Below are 20,415 nucleotides of genomic sequence, written 5' to 3' on the forward strand. Positions count from 1 at the left end.
TTTTTTTTGAGACAGAGTCACACTAGAGTGCCGTGACATCAACCTAGTTCACAGCAACCTCAAACTCCTGGGCTTAAGGGATCCTCTTGCCTCAGCCTCCTAAGTAGCTGAGACAATAGGTGCCCACCACACCGCCTGGCTAGTTTTTCTATTTTTAGTAGAGATGGGGTCTTTTTCTTGCTCAGGCTGGTCTCAAACTCCTAAGCTCAAACAATCCACTTGCCTCAGCCTCCCAGAGTGCTAGGATTACAGGTGTGAGCCACTGTGTCTGACCTGTAATTTGTTTCAAACAGCTGGTTAATTCCAGCACCCATCCTCCCAGAAGTGAAGATATATATATTTTTTATATATTCATAATAAACAAAAAATTTTAGGATTTCAAAGGAAGCATAAAGATGATCTGGCCTGACACCATCATATAACCAAGGAAGACAGACCTTTTGATCCCTTTCTCCAGACCAGGGTTAGTTATTAGCAGAATATGCACTAGAATGCAGTTGTTCTGAAGTCAAGGGACTTTTTTTTTTTTTTGGAGACAGAGTCTCACTGTGTTGCCCTTGGTAGAGTGCCATGGCATCACAGCTCACAGCAAACTTAAATTCTTGGGCTTAAACAATTATCTTGCCTCAGCCTCTCAAGTAGCTGGGACTACAGGCACCTGCCACAATGCCCGGCTATTTTTTTGTTTTTTTATTGTTTAGCTGGCCCAGGCCGGGTTCAAACCCGCCACCCTCAGTGTATGTGGCTGGCGCCCTATCCACTGAGCTATGGATGCTGCCACAAGGGACTTTTTTTATGGCAAAACATTCTTTGATCATTTCTACTATGAAATATTTGATATATATAGAAGAATATATATATTTACTTATATATATTATGTATAATATATATTTATATATTATATAATATATAATATATTATAAATATTATATTATTATTTATACTAATTATTGTATATAATAAATAATATATATTATATATGTAACATATATATTTTGAAGCCTTGTAATAAACTCCCATGGGTACCATCCAACTTAAGAGCTAGCCCATTACCCACACTGCTGCAGAGCCTATGGGGCCCACCCCGGTCCCATCCTCCTGACTCCTCCACATGTGTAACCACTCTCCAAAGATTACCTGTATTGGTGAATATGTCTATGTTTATTCTTTTTTCATTGGTATATAATACTGAGTGTGTTTATTTTATTGTATGTATCGAAGCCCAGGTTTTATTATGAAGATTTGCAAATAACATAAAAACACAAAGAGTAGTTTAGTAAACACCCACGCGCCGTCCACTTAGATTCAGTAATTGTTAACATTTTGCCGTGTTTGTGTTACTGTTTTTCTGAGCATTTTAATGTAAATTGCAGGTGTCACAACTCTTTGTTCCTATGTACTTCAGCCTGCATCTCTTTCTAATCGCATCCCTCTAAGTGTCATTGCTGCACCTAAGAAAATTAATAAGATGTCAATAGTACTATCTTTTCTATAGCCTATAACCAGATTTTCCCAATTGCCTCGGGAATGCTTTTTACAGATTTGTTTATTCTAATCAGAATTTAATCAAGGGCCATGTGGCTATAATCCTAGCACTCTGGGAAGCTGAAGTAGGAGAATCACTTGAGCTCAGGAGTTCAGCCTGAGCAAAAGTGAGACCCCCATCTGTACTAAACATACAAAAATTAGCTGGGTACTAATGCCTGTAGTCTCAGCTATTCGGAGGCGGAGGCAGGAGGATAGCTTGGGTGCTGGAGTTTAAGACTAGCCTGGGTAACAGAGTGAGACCTCATCTCTACAAAAAATAGAAAAATTTGCTGTGCATGATGTTGTGTGCCTGTGTCCCAGCTACTCAGGAAGCTGCGGCAGGAGGATCACTTGAGCCCAAGAGTTTGAGGTTGCTGTGAGCTATGATGAGGCCACTGCACTCTACCCAGGGTCACAGAGGAAGACTCTGTCTCAAAAGAAAAAAAAAAAAAAAAGAGTCCAGTCATGGTTCATATAAATGCATTTGTTCTGTCTCTTTAAGATTCTTAAAAAAAAAAAAAAAAAATTGGCCAAGCTTTCACGCCTATAATCCTTATACGCTGGGAGGCTGAGATGGGTGGATTGTTTGAGCTCAGGAGTTCAAGACCAGCCTGAGCAAAAGTGAGACCCCCGTCTCTACTACAAATAGAAAAACTGAGGCAAGAGGATTGCTTGAGCCTAAGAGTTTGAGATTACTGTGAGCTATGATGCCACAGAATTCTACCCAGGACAACAGCTTGAGACTCTGTCTCAAAAAGAAAAGAAAAATAATTTTTAAAAAAATCTTTAAATTACTCCCATCTTTGTTTGCCATGCCACTGCATTTTTGAAGAATTTAGGCTACCACCTGTCTTAGAAAATGTGCCACATTTTGAATTTGTCTGAGTGTTCCCTCATGATATCATTTAACTTATTTTATCATCTGAATTTGTGTCAACTAGGAGTTAGGTCTAGAGGTATGATTAGATTCAGGCTGACCAGTCTGGCCTATGTTCATAAACATAGGCCCTGCATCTGTGTTTCATCACCTCAGGTGGCCTGTGCTAACCAGCTTACTCATGAATGATATCGAGTTTGGCTGCTTGGTTAAAGTGGTGCCTCCCACGTCTTCCCATTGTAAAGGTGCATTTTCCCCTTTGAGATTCACAACCCACTCTCTTTTGAATAACCTCAAAGTTAGCACATTCGTATTTAATCTCTCAAGTATCCACTTTGGTTTCTGTAAATGGCTAACATTCATGTACAGCCATGTTGAGGGAATAAGACTTAAGATCTAGCTGGAAAGGCTGTTTTGGTTTAAGAACAGCTGGAACACGATAAGACCAATTTTTCTTGTGTGACTCAAAGGGTATTTTTAAAAGAACAATTACACAGTTTTTTTTCGTAAACAAAAAGATGGCATTGTTATTACTTCAGTAATGTTCATTTGTGTATAAATTATGTTTATTAAAAAAGTTAAGTTCAGGGCGGTGCCTGTGGCTCAAAGGAGTAGGGTGCCAGCCCCATAAGCCAGAGGTGGTGGGTTCAAACCCAGCCCCAGCCAAAAAAAAACAGTTAAGTTCATACTTCATGTGAACTGTTTGTTAAGGGTGCCCATTAAGTTGTACTTTTTAATTTATATTGGCAAAAGCTCATTACCTAAGTGCATGAGAAAAGAAGAGTACCTTTAGAAACTGAAATAACACTGCCTGAAGATAGTTTCTCCCTCTCCTGAGGGCCTTATGAATAATGGATCTTGTTGGAACAGAATTTAGGAAAAATGAATCATACTCTGTATATGAGTTTTCAAATTCCAAAGTCCACCCAACCTTCATAAACATCTGTTGGTTACCCTCTCTTACTCAGAACAGGAGTCTTTTCCAATGTGTCAGTTTGTGTTCAGTGTTTTAAGAAATTCCCCTTTACTCAAAACTACCTTCCTTCTATATGTGTCACGTGACTAAACCACGGGCTTCAACAAAAGTGAAATTTTTAGTATCAGAGGAATAAATTCCTTCAGAACTCAGGCTATTGAAGGAAAGGCCTAACCACAGGAGCACTTGGGTAAACATCTTCCCACATTGCTGAACCCCTTGTTTATGAGCCAACATTCTGTTTGTGAGAATCTAAGCCCCTTTATTTGTGAAGGAGTGAGACTTCAAGGCCCTCCTTGACTTGTTAGCCTGATACCATAATTTATTACAAAACTGCCGTTACCTGCTTAGGGCACAAAATCAGTGCGTGGTGGGCCTGTGATAGCTTTGAGCTCTAGCGTGCGAACTGTAACTTCCATCTTGTGCTTTACACATGGGAAGTTGGTAAAGTACCACATTCTTAGCCTCTGTTTTCTTGTGGTTTAAGGGCATTACAGTGGTATTTAAAAGATAAGCTCTTTTTTTCCCCTTAATTTATTTTGAACTCTAAATGTGTATAAAAGGTATACAACAAATCCTAGCCTTACACGCTGAGTGCATTTTCACAAAGTGAATACACACACGTATAATCATCACTAAGATCAAGAAATGGCGCACTGCCACTTCCACCCACACTTCCTCCTAGCCATCCTCCCTCACTGCCACTTCCACGCACACTTCCTCCTAGCCATCCTCCCTCACTGCCACTTCCACCCACACTTCCTCCTAGCCATCCTCGCTCACTGCCACTTCCACCCACACTTCCTCCTAGCCATCCTCCCTCACTGCCACTTCCACCCACACTTCCTCCTAGCCATCCTCGCTCACTGCCACTTCCACCCACACTTCCTCCTAGCCATCCTCGCTCACTGCCACTTCCACCCACACTTCCTCCTAGCCATCCTCCCTCACTGCCACTTCCACCCACACTTCCTCCTAGCCATCCTCCCTCACTGCCACTTCCACCCACACTTCCTCCTAGCCATCCTCCCTCACTGCCACTTCCACCCACACTTCCTCCTAGCCATCCTCCCTCACTGCCACTTCCACCCACACTTCCTCCTAGCCATCCTCCCTCACTGCCACTTCCACCCACACTTCCTCCTAGCCATCCTCCCTCACTGCCACTTCCACCCACACTTCCTCCTAGCCATCCTCCCTCACTGCCACTTCCACCCACACTTCCTCCTAGCCATCCTCCCTCACTGCCACTTCCACCCACACTTCCTCCTAGCCATCCTCCCTCACTGCCACTTCCACCCACACTTCCTCCTAGCCATCCTCCCTCACTGCCACTTCCACCCACACTTCCTCCTAGCCATCCTCCCTCACTGCCACTTCCACCCACACTTCCTCCTAGCCATCCTCCCTCACTGCCACTTCCACCCACACTTCCTCCTAGCCATCCTCCCTCACTGCCACTTCCACGCACACTTCCTCCTAGCCATCCTCCCTCACTGCCACTTCCACCCACACTTCCTCCTAGCCATCCTCCCTCACTGCCACTTCCACCCACACTTCCTCCTAGCCATCCTCCCTCACTGCCACTTCCACGCACACTTCCTCCTAGCCATCCTCCCTCACTGCCACTTCCACCCACACTTCCTCCTAGCCATCCTCCCTCACTGCCACTTCCACGCACACTTCCTCCTAGCCATCCTCCCTCACTGCCACTTCCACCCACACTTCCTCCTAGCCATCCTCCCTCACTGCCACTTCCACCCACACTTCCTCCTAGCCATCCTCCCTCACTGCCACTTCCACCCACACTTCCTCCTAGCCATCCTCCCTCACTGCCACTTCCACCCACACTTCCTCCTAGCCATCCTCGCTCACTGCCACTTCCACCCACACTTCCTCCTAGCCATCCTCCCTCACTGCCACTTCCACCCACACTTCCTCCTAGCCATCCTCCCTCACTGCCACTTCCACCCACACTTCCTCCTAGCCATCCTCCCTCACTGCCACTTCCACCCACACTTCCTCCTAGCCATCCTCCCTCACTGCCACTTCCACGCACACTTCCTCCTAGCCATCCTCCCTCACTGCCACTTCCACCCACACTTCCTCCTAGCCATCCTCCCTCACTGCCACTTCCACCCACACTTCCTCCTAGCCATCCTCCCTCACTGCCACTTCCACCCACACTTCCTCCTAGCCATCCTCCCTCACTGCCACTTCCACCCACACTTCCTCCTAGCCATCCTCCCTCACTGCCACTTCCACCCACACTTCCTCCTAGCCATCCTCCCTCACTGCCACTTCCACGCACACTTCCTCCTAGCCATCCTCCCTCACTGCCACTTCCACCCACACTTCCTCCTAGCCATCCTCGCTCACTGCCACTTCCACCCACACTTCCTCCTAGCCATCCTCCCTCACTGCCACTTCCACCCACACTTCCTCCTAGCCATCCTCCCTCACTGCCACTTCCACCCACACTTCCTCCTAGCCATCCTCCCTCACTGCCACTTCCACGCACACTTCCTCCTAGCCATCCTCCCTCACTGCCACTTCCACCCACACTTCCTCCTAGCCATCCTCGCTCACTGCCACTTCCACCCACACTTCCTCCTAGCCATCCTCCCTCACTGCCACTTCCACCCACACTTCCTCCTAGCCATCCTCCCTCACTGCCACTTCCACGCACACTTCCTCCTAGCCATCCTCCCTCACTGCCACTTCCACCCACACTTCCTCCTAGCCATCCTCCCTCACTGCCACTTCCACCCACACTTCCTCCTAGCCATCCTCCCTCACTGCCACTTCCACCCACACTTCCTCCTAGCCATCCTCCCTCACTGCCACTTCCACCCACACTTCCTCCTAGCCATCCTCCCTCACTGCCACTTCCACGCACACTTCCTCCTAGCCATCCTCCCTCACTGCCACTTCCACGCACACTTCCTCCTAGCCATCCCGGACTTCTAAGGCTGCAGATTTGTTTTGATCTCCCACCTGTATGCCACGCCCAGCCCCCCAACATTCTTTTACATGTGTGTGTTGTAAATCCCTGTATAATTAGTGAGTCTAAAGAAGTTACTGATTTATCCAGGGGAATCGTTAACAAAAACCATCACGAAAAATGTGCCTTGGGCCAAAGTTGAGAACAAAGAGGTGAGCATCAGACCCATTTTTTGGTAAAAGATTAAATTTACTGATGTCCCCCTTCTTGGCATAGTATTCTGGGAACATAGCATGGTGGAGTGCCCCAGGAAAGACATTTTATAGAGTTGGAGAGTGCTAAGTGGTCACAAAGAATTCTGTTTATGAACAGGACTACATTAACACCTCTCTTATATAAAGGTGTTCTATAAAAAACACTTCTCCAATATCCTCACCTTCCCACAACCTTTTCAGGAACCAAGAAGACTTTGCGGTCTTTAGAGACAGTTCTAACAGGTTTCCTGGTTTCTAGCCCTTTAGAGGAGGGTGGGGCTGCTTGTTCCTTGACCGAAGCAGAAGTGACAGCTGACAAGTCTGATAGAAGGGTGGGGTGCTGAAAAGCTATAAAAATCAGAATTCAGAAAGCTTTGTGTCCTAGGAACAAGCAGTCGGTAGGACCTTCAAAGACTCGGTGGACACTGAGCATTAAGCAGTGATCACCCACAGGGATGGTCCTGAGTAATTGTGAAAGGAGTAAATTATGTGCAGTGCGCTCCCTGCAATGAGGAAAACTGCCACAAAAAGTGGTTAGGAGCCTGGCTCTGGAGTCTGCTTGGATCAGCTTGCCCTTGGCCTTGGGCAATTTACCTAATCTTATCTGTAAAATGGGAGCAATCATATTCCTTCCTGATAGCTTTATTGCCAGGATTAGATGAAATTCCCTGTGGCATTCCTTGTGAGCTCTAGGGAGATGTTAGCTATTAATAATTTCTGACACCACGTGGATGAGTAGTTCATCTACTGGTATCATATTAGTATTAAGGACATTGGATACTTGCTTTTCCCATTCTTGGAATACTTGTGTAAAGAGAATGTTATTCAACTCCATCCAGGTTAATAAAGAAGACATAAAGTCTCCATTTTTATGGCTGAATAATATTCTATGGACTTAATCGTTTGTACCCTCATATTAATCTGAAATTAAAAGAAAATAATTTTGATGCCATGACAGATGATTAGGTGGAACTTAGAAGCCACTCAACTAATCATATGAATTAAGTGGGCAAAGCCAGCCCAGGAGAAAAGTGAAAGACCCAGAAGAGCAGCCTGTAATGGCTTACTCTATCTTGATCTTTGTGTGGGTCCCTATCTTCTCCTGTTCCTGTCCTCTTGTCATTGGGGTCCTCTATACCAGATAGGAGGAAAACTTGAAATAAATAATGAGATGTCTCCATTTCTCTCCTTCTTTGGTGGTTATTATTTAGATGGCTTATTTATGAAGAACCTGGATTTCAGGGTATCCCTTGCATCCTGGAGCCTGGTGAATACCCTGACTTATCCTTCTGGGATACAGAAGCAGCATACATCGGATCCATGCGGCCTCTGAAAATGGTAAAAATGAAATCAAAGCAGATTCTTTGTCAGCTTGACATTGATACCCACAGGGTGTGACTTTGAAATAATAAAGTTGACTTTTTAAAAACAAGTATGTAGTAAGTGGGACCAATTCCTTGATAGAAATAATAGAAACAATTACGGGCTCGATGGTACAGATAAAAAAGTAGATAAAACTATATTCTTTGCCTCAAGGCATCCTCAGCCTTGCAGAGCTGCAGATGAGTGTACACAACGTCAGCCCGATGTAGATTTAATAAGTGAAGAGAGTGAAAAATTAAACATTGGTGGAAAAATAGGAAGGACAAATAAAATTCCAATTTGTGGGTAATGTGACAAAGAAGGGGGACGATTAGGAGAGCTTTGTGATAAATCAAGTTGCATTTTTGAAAAATGAGCAGGATTATTTTAGATGGAGCTGTCAGAGACTGCACTTGCATGAGCCAGGTGCAGAGCTGGGAAGCGCAGGGCGCAGTGGAGACCAGATTCAGGGACAGGAGGCTGGGCTGGGTGGCAGCCAGCAGGGTGGCAGGGCTGGATATCCAAATAAGTTTTGTCCTCCAAGTATTTGCCTTGGAAGGAGCCTGGCGCTGCTTCTACCTTGTTGCTGTACTTGCCTTGTTCTTGGTCTCTTCTGCAAGGCTGTGAGCTTTGGGAGGAACCCCTGCACCTGTCTGGTCCCCCAAGCTTGAGTATAGTGTGTACCACTTGTAGCAGTGGCTCGCTACATACCTGTGGCCAGAGTGAGGCTCTGTGATGAACGTGTTTTTGAAGCGTCACTTTGCAGTTGTCCCCATAGCCAATCTGAAACAAATTAGAAAGTTAGGAAGAGAATTTTTTATCTTAATTTGACCCCTTCTGCCAGAGCATTTGGTTTAATTATCTGCATATTCACTGGCCTTAATGCAAATGATTTGGGCTTTTTTTTATTTTTCTTAAAATCAAATCCACTTTTGAAGAATAATATTAAAGAAAAAAAACAACAAAGAACAGTGTTTCATTAGTTTTGGAGTATATGAAAGAATTGCCCCAGGTTTAAAAAGCAGTTGGTAATGATGATTAAACAACTCTGAAGTTTATGGTGTTAGAAGACAATTACTTTTGAAAAGGGCATGTACTTGATTGTCTAATCTCTAAATCTCTCTAGTTTGCTGATAAAATCGGCCACATTCCTTCATGATTACAGTTCATTTGGTGCTTTTGAACATCTTTGGCTGTACTTGTTTTAAGCTGTTAAAGACATATTGGTTAAGAAAAAAAAAAAACTTTCTGACTTTCCCAGTGCTGATTGTAACTTTTGACCTATTTAATATTTTTATGTAATAACTTTTTTTCTGGTTCATTATCAGTGAGTTTTTTAGGGATTTTTAGAACTATTGTTTTGATTTATCCTTTGATATGTTTTAAATTTTATCTAATAGTTTAATAATTTCTGAGAGCTCCAGATTATGCTGTGTGAACTTCAGCAGTTTTGTAGACCATGGGTTGTAAAATCAAATGCTCCCAGTGGCCAGGTAGCAAATGCAGGTGGCGGAGAGCTGAGCCTAGGAGAGTGGTGGAGACGAGCAAACCATCATATGCCCTGGCTGAAGATGTGCCCAGCGTAGGATTAGTAAGTGCAGAAGGAGAAGGTTGCTACCTGTGGGAATCTGCTTCCATGGATGTCAGATCTTAGGATTGTATTTCAAGAAGAGCAGGGATTTTTATGAGAAATTTTCCAAGTTAAAAAAAAACAACAACGAAACTTAACAGGCCCAAAACAATACCTACCACGCAGATTCAGCTTCCAGAGTTTCCACGTGAGGCTCTGCTGTAGTCTGTCTGCTCCACGCCATCATCCGCATTGTTGGCCATTGGGGGACTGTGTCATGTAAAGCAAAACGAACTGGAGCATAATCACACTGTGAGGTCCAACGGCTTACCATAAACTGCTATGGCAAATATATATATCGGTGACGTATCGGTGGAAAACCATTTTTCTTACTATGTCATTGTTCTTTCCAGGGTGGCCGTAAAGTTGAATTCCCTACAGATCCAAAGGTAAAAATACATATTAAATAAATACATACACACATTTATTTAAAGTTTTAGTCCCACTCTATAAAGATAATACGTGTGGGACTTCACACGGAAACCTCTATCAAACATAAATGCAGTCAAAGGAGGCTGCCCTGACTTACACGGGCCGTCCTTTAGGCTGAAAATGAAACTGGTGGCCCTAGTTAGTGCTAACCATGTGTTTAGCCTCAAAGGTTCATTGTGGCGTGCAGTTTATAATTTGTGGTTGTGTTTTCTAATCATAAGGCTGTTGCCACTTGCCAGTTAGCCAGAAAAACACTTTTTGAAGACAATCTCTCCCTCCTCCACAATGCTCTGCCGTTGTAGTTTCCCACATCTATGCCACATACTTGAATGTTACTACCATTTTTTATTTTACTTTTAAAGCAACTTTAGAATCCTCTGCTTCCTTTGTTTGACCTGAGCAAAATTCTAAATATCAGTTCTAGACATTCAATAAAAACCAATTGTTCAAAAATTGTGTTTTGGGCTGGGTGCAGTGGGTCACGCCTGTAATCCTAACACTCTGGGAGGCCAAGGTAGGTGGATTTCCTGAGGAGTTAGAGACCAGCCTGAGCAAGAATGAGACCCCTGTCTCTAAAAATAGCTGGACATTGTGGCAGGTGCATGTAGTCCCAGCTACTTGGGAGGCTGAGGCGAGAGGATTGCTTGAGCCCAACAGTTTGAGGTTGCTGTGAGCTGTGACGCCACAGCACTCTACTGGGGGCAACAAAGTGGGACTCTGTCTCAAAAAAAAAAAAAAAGAAAGTGTGTTTTGGATCCTTGCTTTGGGCTAGACCACATCAGGGAAAAAGCCAGAGTTTTTTTTTTTTTAATTTTTTCCTACTATGTTATCAGATGCTGTTATTTAGTTAATTTTTAAGAATATGTTTAGAAAAATTTTAATTTATGTTCCAAGTCTTAGTGATATGAGGTGTCTGATTTAATGCTTACCTGTTGAAATATTTAACTTCTTACAAATTAATCGTTTCTATCATAGGTAGTTATTTATGAAAAGCCATTCTTTGAAGGAAAATGTATGGAACTAGAAACAGACATGTGTAGTTTCGTCACAGACAGTGGTGAAACGGAAGAAACAACTGGAGGTGGTCGTTTGCCGTTCACGTCAGTGGGGTCCATGAAAGTTCTAAGAGGCATGTAAGTAGCTGGGTTACTTGTAAGGATTTCTTCTTTTTTCCTTTATAAAGTAATAAATGCCCCCTCCCACCAGGACAACCTTCCTGATTCTAGGGCATGGTGAATTTTGGCTGATATATCCATGTTCTCCTGACTAGATTTGAGAAAACGGTTTAGAAGACAGGTATGGGGTCCGTTCACCTAGTAAGGCTGATAAATTGGCCCATCCAGATGGATCAAATCTCTAGGCTTGTTTATTAGAATTATAGTTCAAATCATTCAACTGTTTGCTTTCTAATTTTTATACTTCTGCCTTTTATAGATCTTATACATTTCCCCTAGAAATACTTACTGATAGTGATTTTGTAAATAGCCAAATAGTCATAATATTTAAATTATAATTTGAAGAACATTTATCCTGTGTTACTGGACGTTTGTAACATGGCTGTTTGTCAGTGAAACTGGGAAGATTTTAACATGTCTGAAAATTCCTACTACTGTGTTCTTTCTCTTTTAGCTGGGTTGCATATGAGAAGCCTGAATTTACTGGTCATCAGTATTTGCTAGAGGAAGGAGAATACAGGGACTGGAAAGACTGGGGAGGTTACGACAGAGAACTTCAGTCTTTACGACCTATCTTAGGTGTAAGTTCAAGAAAAGCTAAGGGCGGATACTTGGCCTTTTTGGATAATAAATGACTAGCCTTTGAATTTTGATTATTGTTTTTTTCCTCAATAGGATTTTTCAAATGCTCACATGATTATGTACAGTGAAAAAAACTTTGGATCCAAAGGTTCCAGTATTGACGTATTGGGGATTGTTGCTAATTTAAAGGAGACTGGATATGGAGTGAAGACACAGTCCATTAACGTACTGAGCGGAGTGTAAGTGAAATGATCGGATTGTAATTTTAAACATGGGTTTGACCTTGGTTTGTGTTAAAACGATATAGTCTGTGACTCAAAGCAGGCACTTCATAACTAATTATCTCAACAGCGAAACATGAAAAGAGCCACTTACTAGTTATTGCCATGATATTTTCATAAATGCTTTAAAAAATCTTTGTCATACTTTCTTTTTTTTCACATGGATGTCATGTTGGAGTAGGCTATTTGGTATCAGGATAGAAATCTACAGATCTGCTTCTCTGGTCATTGCATGAAGTCCAATAATAATAGTTACCTGACATTAGAAACCTGAGGCAGGGACAGAATTCCATTTTATTTTCCTCTAGTCCTACACCGGCTCCTGTATATTTTTTTCACTATTAGTTTGACATAATTACACTTGTTTCAATATACCTGGAGTTAGCCATTGAACATTTTATGGATGGAGAAGCGAGTTTTTATTGAAAGAGGTTTAGTCAGGACTCTTTAGGAGGCAGGCGACTCCGTGCCAGGCTAAATTGGCCCATGTGATATGAATGGAACTTACTGGCTTAGTAACTGAAAAGTCCTGGAGATTTTGCTGCAGGTAAGGTGGGTGCAGGGGATTAAACGCTGTCATCAGAACTTGATCTTTACCTCTTGACTGGGCTTTTCGCCATGTTGGCTTCATTTTAGGCAGGCCCTTTGCATCTGGAAGCCTGTGAGCACATCTGGCTTTTGTGCTCCCAACTACTTGCTTGCACAAAAAGAACTTCTCTTTCCCTTGCAAGTTCCACGTTTCACTTTGATTCCTCGGCTTGGCTCACATGCACACGCCTCAACCAGTCCCTGTAGCCAGGAAGATGGCCATGTCTGGGTTATATGCCCCTTCCCAGAGCCAGGATGCAGAGGCCAGCCCAGAGGAGCCACCAAGCTGTGACTGGGATTGTTGGTTCCCGGGAACCTCAGAAAGAGTTTGATCTTTTTAAGGATGGAGTCTAGATGGGCAAGTACAGTAGATACCATTATAGGGAGTTACACACTCTCTCTTCTAATCCAGGCTGATGCCTATTCTAATTTGTCATAAGTAAGAATATTCTTGAATAGTTATATGAAATAATTTGAGACTGGTTCTGTTTGATGTTAGGTGTTTGGGGATGTTATAGTGATACAGGCTATTTGAATCATTCTAGCCTCAACCCTGGTTGTATCTCATGCGGCCTTCCACAATAGCCCTAGATATTTGAAATGTATCTAAAATGTAATATACTTTTACTATTAGACATGTTCACCAAATTCTTGTGTAGGCTGTTATAGGTGGTGCCATCTTGGCAGAATGACACCAGTGATTTGGGGGTCTTCTTTTCTTTTCTTTTTCTTCTTTTGAGACAGAATCTCGCTCTATTGTCCAGGGTAGAGTGCCGTGGTGTCATCCTTGCTTACAGCAGCCTCAAACTCCTGGGTTCAAGCGATCTTTCTGACTCAGCCTCCCACGTTGTTGGGATTACAGGTGCCTGGCAAGAGACACCTGGCTAATTTTTTTACTTTTAGGAGCGACAGAGTCTTACTTTTGCTCAGGCTGATCTCAAACTCCCGAGTTCCAGCAATCCACCTGCCTCTGCCTCCCAGTGTGCTAGCATTACAGGCCACCTCGCCTGGCCTTCATAACAGGAAGTGCCTTCTATTGGGTCCTATTCTGGAGTCCTAACATTTTAGAATCATAGCTGGCTGTCTACAAAAGCCAGAAGTCATCTAAACAGTGCCGTGCCTCTGCGGTGTTTTGCTTGCCTTTAAAGCTAATTATTTAGAAGGGAAATATAGGGACCAACTCAGATGAAATTGTTGTGTGCATTTTGATTCTCACAGGTGTATTGGTTCTGCTCGCCAGGGCCCAGTCATCCACCCTAACAAAGGAAGCCAGAGGATGCTTGGTCGAATTCCCAGAGGGCATTCAGTAGAATTGCAGTGCCCTGAGCCAATCTCCTTTCCTTTGTACATAGCCCTAGCTTACTTGAAATCAATTTCCTTTATAAAATGTTGTCATTATGTTTCTATTTTGAGTTATTACTAGTTGTATTTCCTGGCTTAGGCTTTTTCTGGTTGCAGCAGTTGTGTTTTGGTACAAGGAGGAAGTTGAAGGGAGGTACACACCGCACACACGCACGCACACAGACACACACACACACACACCGCTTCCTTTTACGTTCGCTGGATGTGGAAGGCCTTCTGTAGGTACCAGGGCAGCTGCTTCCTCGTGTTTTGTTCAGTTTGTCATTTGACAAATATTTATTGAGTTCTACTATGTATAAAGCGTTATACCCTCAAAGAAGTTACAGTATTTATATAAAACATAATTATTGCCAAGAGAGGTGGCGACTAAACGCTTTGGGAATCCAGCGTGGGCACAGGGAAGACTGCAAAGGAGCTTGTGTTGGGGGCTAGGCCTGTAGGCTGGGAAGGCTGAGATGTGCCAAGACGAAGAAGACTAGCTATTCATTTTTAATTGTTTTGAAGGAAAATTATTATAATAAACACTTCAGTTTGATTATTTCTTTTTTTTTTTTCAGGTTTAATTTTTTATTTTTACTTATTTATTTATTTATTGTTGGAGATTCATTGAGGGTATACAGAACCAGATTACATTGATTGCTTTTGTTAGATAAGGACCCTCTTATAATTCTTTCGGCCCTCAAAAGGTGAACCACATCCCTTATCCCCCCGCCCTCTCCCTCCCCTTTCTCAGCTCTTCCCATCCCCACCCCCCCACCATGTACTAGGACCTTAATTGTCCTCATATCAGAATTGAGTACATAGGATTCTTGTTTCTCCATTCTTGTAATGCTTTACTAAGAATGATGTGTTCCACATCTAGCCAGGGTAATACAAAAGATGTAAAGTCTCCATCTTTTTTAGTGGCTGAATAGTATTCCATGGTAGACATATACCCATTTGGAACTCAATGCTAGAAACAAACTTGTGTGTAATTCTTGTTCTGTGGAAGTCTCCCCCAGAAGGCTCATTATCACATGGGTAATAAACGCTCTGGGTAGTAAACTCATTATTAGCTCCGAGAAAAGAGGACAGCCTTCAGGAAGGATGTTCATGAGTCCAACAATTGAGGTGTTTGAGAACTGGCTCATTTCTTACTGGAATGTCAAGAGAAATCCCCCCAGACAGTCCTGCTTACCAGTTTGTAGTTTCATACTATATTCTTGGTGAAACAGTAGAAACTGCTTTGATTTTTTAAAACTAAGAGCAAAATGAAATATTTCTGAAGTTCAGGTAAAAAAATAAGAGTGTTGTTGCTTTAAATTCTTCTTCCTTTGGCCTTCCACAGAAGGGCGGGTTTGCTCTGCTGCCCTTAAATGTTGAGCAATTAATTATTCCACCAGGCTGGGACCTGCTGGTACTTGTATTGGTGGCTTTCCCTTCCCCCCTCCAGTCTTTAAACAGAGAAGTGTTCAATCATGTGTACGGAATACATCTGAATAAGGACACTAAGGAATTTTCCTAAGAATCCCAAGTATACATTTTAAGTAGACTCTGAGATCTTAGATACAGCAGAAAATCTCAGATCTGGGTTTGAATGAATGATCTGCAGCTGCATCTTGGGAGGGGAAACAACACTACCGTCAATTCAAGTAACAATTATAATTAATAAATTGTTTGCCTGCTTCAGCTTCAGTGAATTAGATAGGATTACGGGGGTGCTAGATTTTATAGGGAAACGTAGCAGAAAGAGTGGCTGGGTGATGCTTCTGGGGCTCGCTCAGCCGCTGCCTTTCTCCTCTGTATTTAGTCTCTCCTCACTGCCTTTTCTCCCTCCAAACCTTGAAGTCAAACAGAAAGGTCTTCTAACTTGTGCAGACCCGGTGTCCTGCTGGGAACACTGTTTTTGTGATATGGCTTATCCTCTTTAATTTTCGGTTGTTTTTTTTTTTAACTTCTGGTCTTTGTAAATTTTCTTGATGTGCAGGCATTCCTGCCCACAGGGCTCCCCGTGAACACACACAGGTCCTCACGTGTTGTGCTGCTGTGCTGGCCGCATCGTGTGGGCACTGCGACCTTGTCCAACTCCCTTGCTTAGCAATGAAAATGCACGGCGGTGCCTGTGGCTCAAGTAGTAGGGCGCCGGTCCCATATGCCGGAGGTGGCGGGTTCAAACCTAGCCCCGGCCAAAAAAAAAAAAAAAGGCTGGCCCCATATGTCGTAGGTGGTGGGTTCAAACCCAGCCCCAGCCAAAAACTGCAAAAAGAAAGAAAGAAATGAAAATGCAAACTTTCACAAGGATTCAGTGACCTCTTGAAAGTTACCTGAGGGTTCATGTTCATGGCCACAGACGAAACCAGGTCTTCTAACTGCTGACCTCACACTGATGAAGTAAAGGTTTTGAAAATTGCTGATGAGATTCTGGAACGGGAGTTGTGGGATGGCAGCATTTCCTGAAAGGGACTGTGCCTGGTGCTTACAGCGGTTTGTCCATTCGGATGGCCACAAGCAAGTGCACGGGTGTTAGCAGTCATGGCTACTTGTAACGGGAAACTTGTGCAGTGTTGTTGTTTCTTTGGTTAGTTGTTCATTTCCTAATGATGACTGTACTTGAGTTTTTGTTTAAATCAGCTCTTTAGATAGTAAAGTCACAATCTGTTGTAATTAAGAGCATGTGGGTTGTTTAGAGTTAGTTTACTACAACAGTAAATAGTAGTTCAGGTCCTAAAGTGAGGAGACCCCAGGGAGCCTCAGGAAATGGAGATTCAGTTATATTCTGGCCACTAAATTGATGATGTCACCTTGAACAAGTCCTTTCCTATTCAGAACACCTACAAATAACTCCATGCGCTGCTTCTTAGCTAACTGTGAATGTCGCAGGACAGGGATTTTGTCTTTCTCAGCTTTGTTTTTCTGGAGCCTCCAGTCTAGTTCCTGGATCATGGCAAATGGTCAGTCAGTATTTATCAAGTGATACAATAATTTCTTTTTCTGTGTCTTTAGGTTTTCCCATCTGTAAAATGGGAACATTAGTATTTCCTCAGAAGATTAAATGTGCTAACATATGAAAGCATTTTAGGAAGTTCTGCTTATACAGAGTAGATAATATTCCTTTAAGCTTTGAGAGGACCATGAAAGCAGTGACTTAATTGAGTAAAACACTGAATGTCTCTTGAATATAACAGAATTGCAAACTTTTTCCCCTTCAAAAACTTTATCTTTGGTTAGGAAATAAAATCAATATATTAGTTTTGCCAGGTGTGGTGGCTCAGGCCAGTAATCCCAGTATCAACTTGGGAGGTTGAGGCAGGAAGATTTCTTGAAGCCCAGGTATTCAAGAGAAGCCTGAGCAACATAGCAAAAATTTTAAAAAGTTACCCAGGCTGGGCAGTGCCTGTGGCTCAGTGGGCAGGGCTCTGGCCCCATATACTGAGGGTGGTTCGAGGTTTCGAACCTGAAGCTGGCCCCTGCCAAAAAAAAAAAAAAAAATTACTCAGGCTTGGTGGTATGTGTCTATAGTCCAAACTACCCAGGAGGCTGCGTGGGAAGATTGCTGACACCCCGGAGTTGGAGGTTGCAGTGAGCTATGACTGTGCCGTGTTCTCTAGCCTGGGCAACACAGTGAGAACCCCGTCTCTTAAAAGAAAAAAAAAAAAAAAAAGTTTTGTTGATTTTCCTGAGTAAAGATCACTTAAAAGATAATAAATGAAGATATTCCAAGAGAGACTTCTTTTTAGTATTTCTGAGGGTTTGTTCATGTTGGAAATACTGTTTGAAGCAAAATTTTAGTTACTTTGCTGCATTTATTTACTTTAGCATTCCTTCTGTTAACTGTTTTTTCAGTGCGGTTTGTTGTAGACTAGAGACACAGCTTCCTGTTAAGAACTTTCCACTGAATTATTTTAATCTTGATTAAAAAAAGGAATTCTTGGGTGGCGCCTGTGGCTCAAAGGAGTAGGGTGCTGGCACCATATGCCGGAGGTGGCAAGTTCAAACCCAACCCCGGCAAAAAGAAGAATTCTTGCATGGTTATTAAAAAACTAGGTTCTTCTTAAAAGTCCAATTTGCTTCCTCAGAATAAAATCAGAACAAAACACAGAGAAGCCTTTTCATTGGAGATTCCTCAGAGATAGGATTTGATAAGCAAAACACCAAAAAGTTCACGTAAGAATACTCTTTCCCTTACCATTTTGATTTGTCATATAGATAAATCCATCTGCTCCTAAAGATTAATGGAAAATCAGAAAAATTAATTATTAATTAAAAAATTATTACCACTTAATAAAACAAATGAAAATTTCTGTATGGTACGCATTTGCCCTAATGTGTGGGGTAGTTTTACTACGTGAAATATTAACTATACCAAGTCACTGTTTTCGTTTCTTTAGATGGGTAGCCTATGAAAATCCTGACTTCACAGGAGAACAGTACATACTGGATAAAGGATTTTATACCACTTTTGAGGACTGGGGAGGCAAAAATTGTAAGATCTCTTCTGTTCAACCCATATGTTTGGTAAGGAGTCATATTTTTATATTGAAAATATTTAACTGAACTCTGGATTTCTTTTGTGTGTGCTTCTGGCTCATACAATATTTATTGCTACAGAAAATATTCTAATTGCTAAAAATGTGGAAGAAAAAACTTTTTCAGTATGTCAGCTTTATTCATTTCCTTTTCTGTTCCCTTTAAACATTTTTAGGATTCTTTCACTGGCCCAACGAGACGAAATCAGGTAACTTCAAAAATATTCTATTTTTTGAATATTTAGGGGATCTCCATTTGAAAAGCTGAACTGATGTATAAAATGTCAGACATTTGGGACACTTTGTTAGTTATGCCTGAAAGCATAATTGTATTTTTAAAATAAGATTTCAGTTTACTTTAATGCTTAATTGATAACACTGACCCCTGTCTGAAGATTGCTTATAAAATGATCTTTTTGTGTAAAGCTGAATTCTATATCATTACGTTGAATCACTGTATATCAATACACTAAGATTGATATTCAAACAACAGCATATAGTTATCATAAATAGTAAAATGAATTTTCCTATTTGCTATGTCTGCATTAGACGTTTTATGTGATCTCACTCAAGCCTGTTGAATAACGGATGACTCAATATCAACTGCAGTGTTACATACTATATTTAGGTTTTTTGTTTTTTTTTTTTTTTTGGTTGCAGTTTGGCCGGGGCTGGGTTTGAACCCGCCACCCTCGGCATATGGGGCTGGCACCCTACTCACTGAGCCACATTAGGTTTTTTAATGGAAGTGTTCACACAACCAGTAATTATAGAGACACAAACATCACTATAGCCTCCTTTATTGGCATGTATAAGATTCTAATAAGATATTTAGTATCTTTTGTTGAGAGGGAGGAAAACTATAGTACATGTTTCCAAAATAGTCTATTGTTAATACTAGAACCGATTAACAACTTTGGCCACCATAAAGCTTTCAAATGCTTCACGGCTTATTAACAGGGTGTTCTGTAGAAACTTACTCTGTTGTCGATTTTCCTTTGATGTCTCTGAACTAAATTGTCATGAATGGGCAAGCCAACATGTTTCTAATTGATGGTTAACGTAAGTAGAAAATGAAAGGATTTATAAAATTCGTACCAGTTTACTGTAACAAGAGTTAATAGGTCATATTTAGGTAATCATTTCAAAGGCTGAATGAATTAACGTGTTTCAGAAAATAATTATATGTTTTTCTGTTTACTTTTCAAAGATTCACTTATTTTCAGAACCACAGTTTCAAGGTCACAGTCAGTGTTTTGAAGAAACAACAAGTCAAATTGATGGTTCATTTTCTACCATGTCCTGCAGAGTTTCTGGAGGCAGGTAAGTAAAACAGTGGCTTGGCCGAGCTGTGTCACTGGGATAGAGTAGAATTCTCACATCAGCAAGTATTTAGTGGCACCTGTTAGAGGCCTGGCACTGTATGAAGCTACCATCTTGGTCTGAAAGTGTGTTTTACACCATCTGAGTGCTGGATGCCAGAGCACATGGACGTCAGGGTAGGTTGGTGAAGGTGAAGACCACCTCATTGTATAGAAGTCACACCAGATGCTGTGTCTCCATGCCTGCTCCACCACCTGTAAAGGGAGAGCTGGACTCTAGATGACCCTTAAGGTCATGATTTTTGTAGATAGGAGGAGGATAGGAGAAGAGGCGTATGTGGCTGGGGTGGAGTTGGTGTGCATGCTGATCAAGGAGCATACTCCCCAGAGAGCTCTGGACTGGGGAGAAGCAAAGCCAGCTTTGATTAGGAGAGTGGGACCAAGCCACGAAGACGCCCTGAGCATGTGAGTTTAGATGGATGCCACAGGGAACACAGGCAAGGGTAAAGGCAATGGGTCCAAAATGCCATGCTGAGAATGATAATTTTATAAAAGCTTGCTTCACTAGAGAGGAGAGTCCCCAAGGTCAGGGAGACTT

At 42.3% G+C, this 20,415-nt stretch overlaps 1 protein-coding gene across 1 annotated transcript in view; it reads left to right on the forward strand.

Annotated features, from left to right (window-relative positions):
• Positions 1–20,415, forward strand: part of CRYBG1 (crystallin beta-gamma domain containing 1) — a 223,588-nt gene that overhangs the window by 180,772 nt on the left and 22,401 nt on the right. The window contains exons 9-16 of the mRNA XM_053590627.1: positions 7,790–7,916; positions 9,924–9,959; positions 10,978–11,135; positions 11,632–11,758; positions 11,853–11,998; positions 18,358–18,484; positions 18,672–18,704; positions 19,706–19,818. Coding sequence (XP_053446602.1) covers positions 7,790–7,916; positions 9,924–9,959; positions 10,978–11,135; positions 11,632–11,758; positions 11,853–11,998; positions 18,358–18,484; positions 18,672–18,704; positions 19,706–19,818 — 867 coding nt within the window. The remainder of the gene's footprint in view (positions 1–7,789; positions 7,917–9,923; positions 9,960–10,977; positions 11,136–11,631; positions 11,759–11,852; positions 11,999–18,357; positions 18,485–18,671; positions 18,705–19,705; positions 19,819–20,415) is intronic.

This window comes from Nycticebus coucang, chromosome 5 (genome assembly GCF_027406575.1).
Source record: "Nycticebus coucang isolate mNycCou1 chromosome 5, mNycCou1.pri, whole genome shotgun sequence".
Classification (NCBI taxonomy): Eukaryota; Metazoa; Chordata; class Mammalia; order Primates; family Lorisidae; genus Nycticebus; species Nycticebus coucang.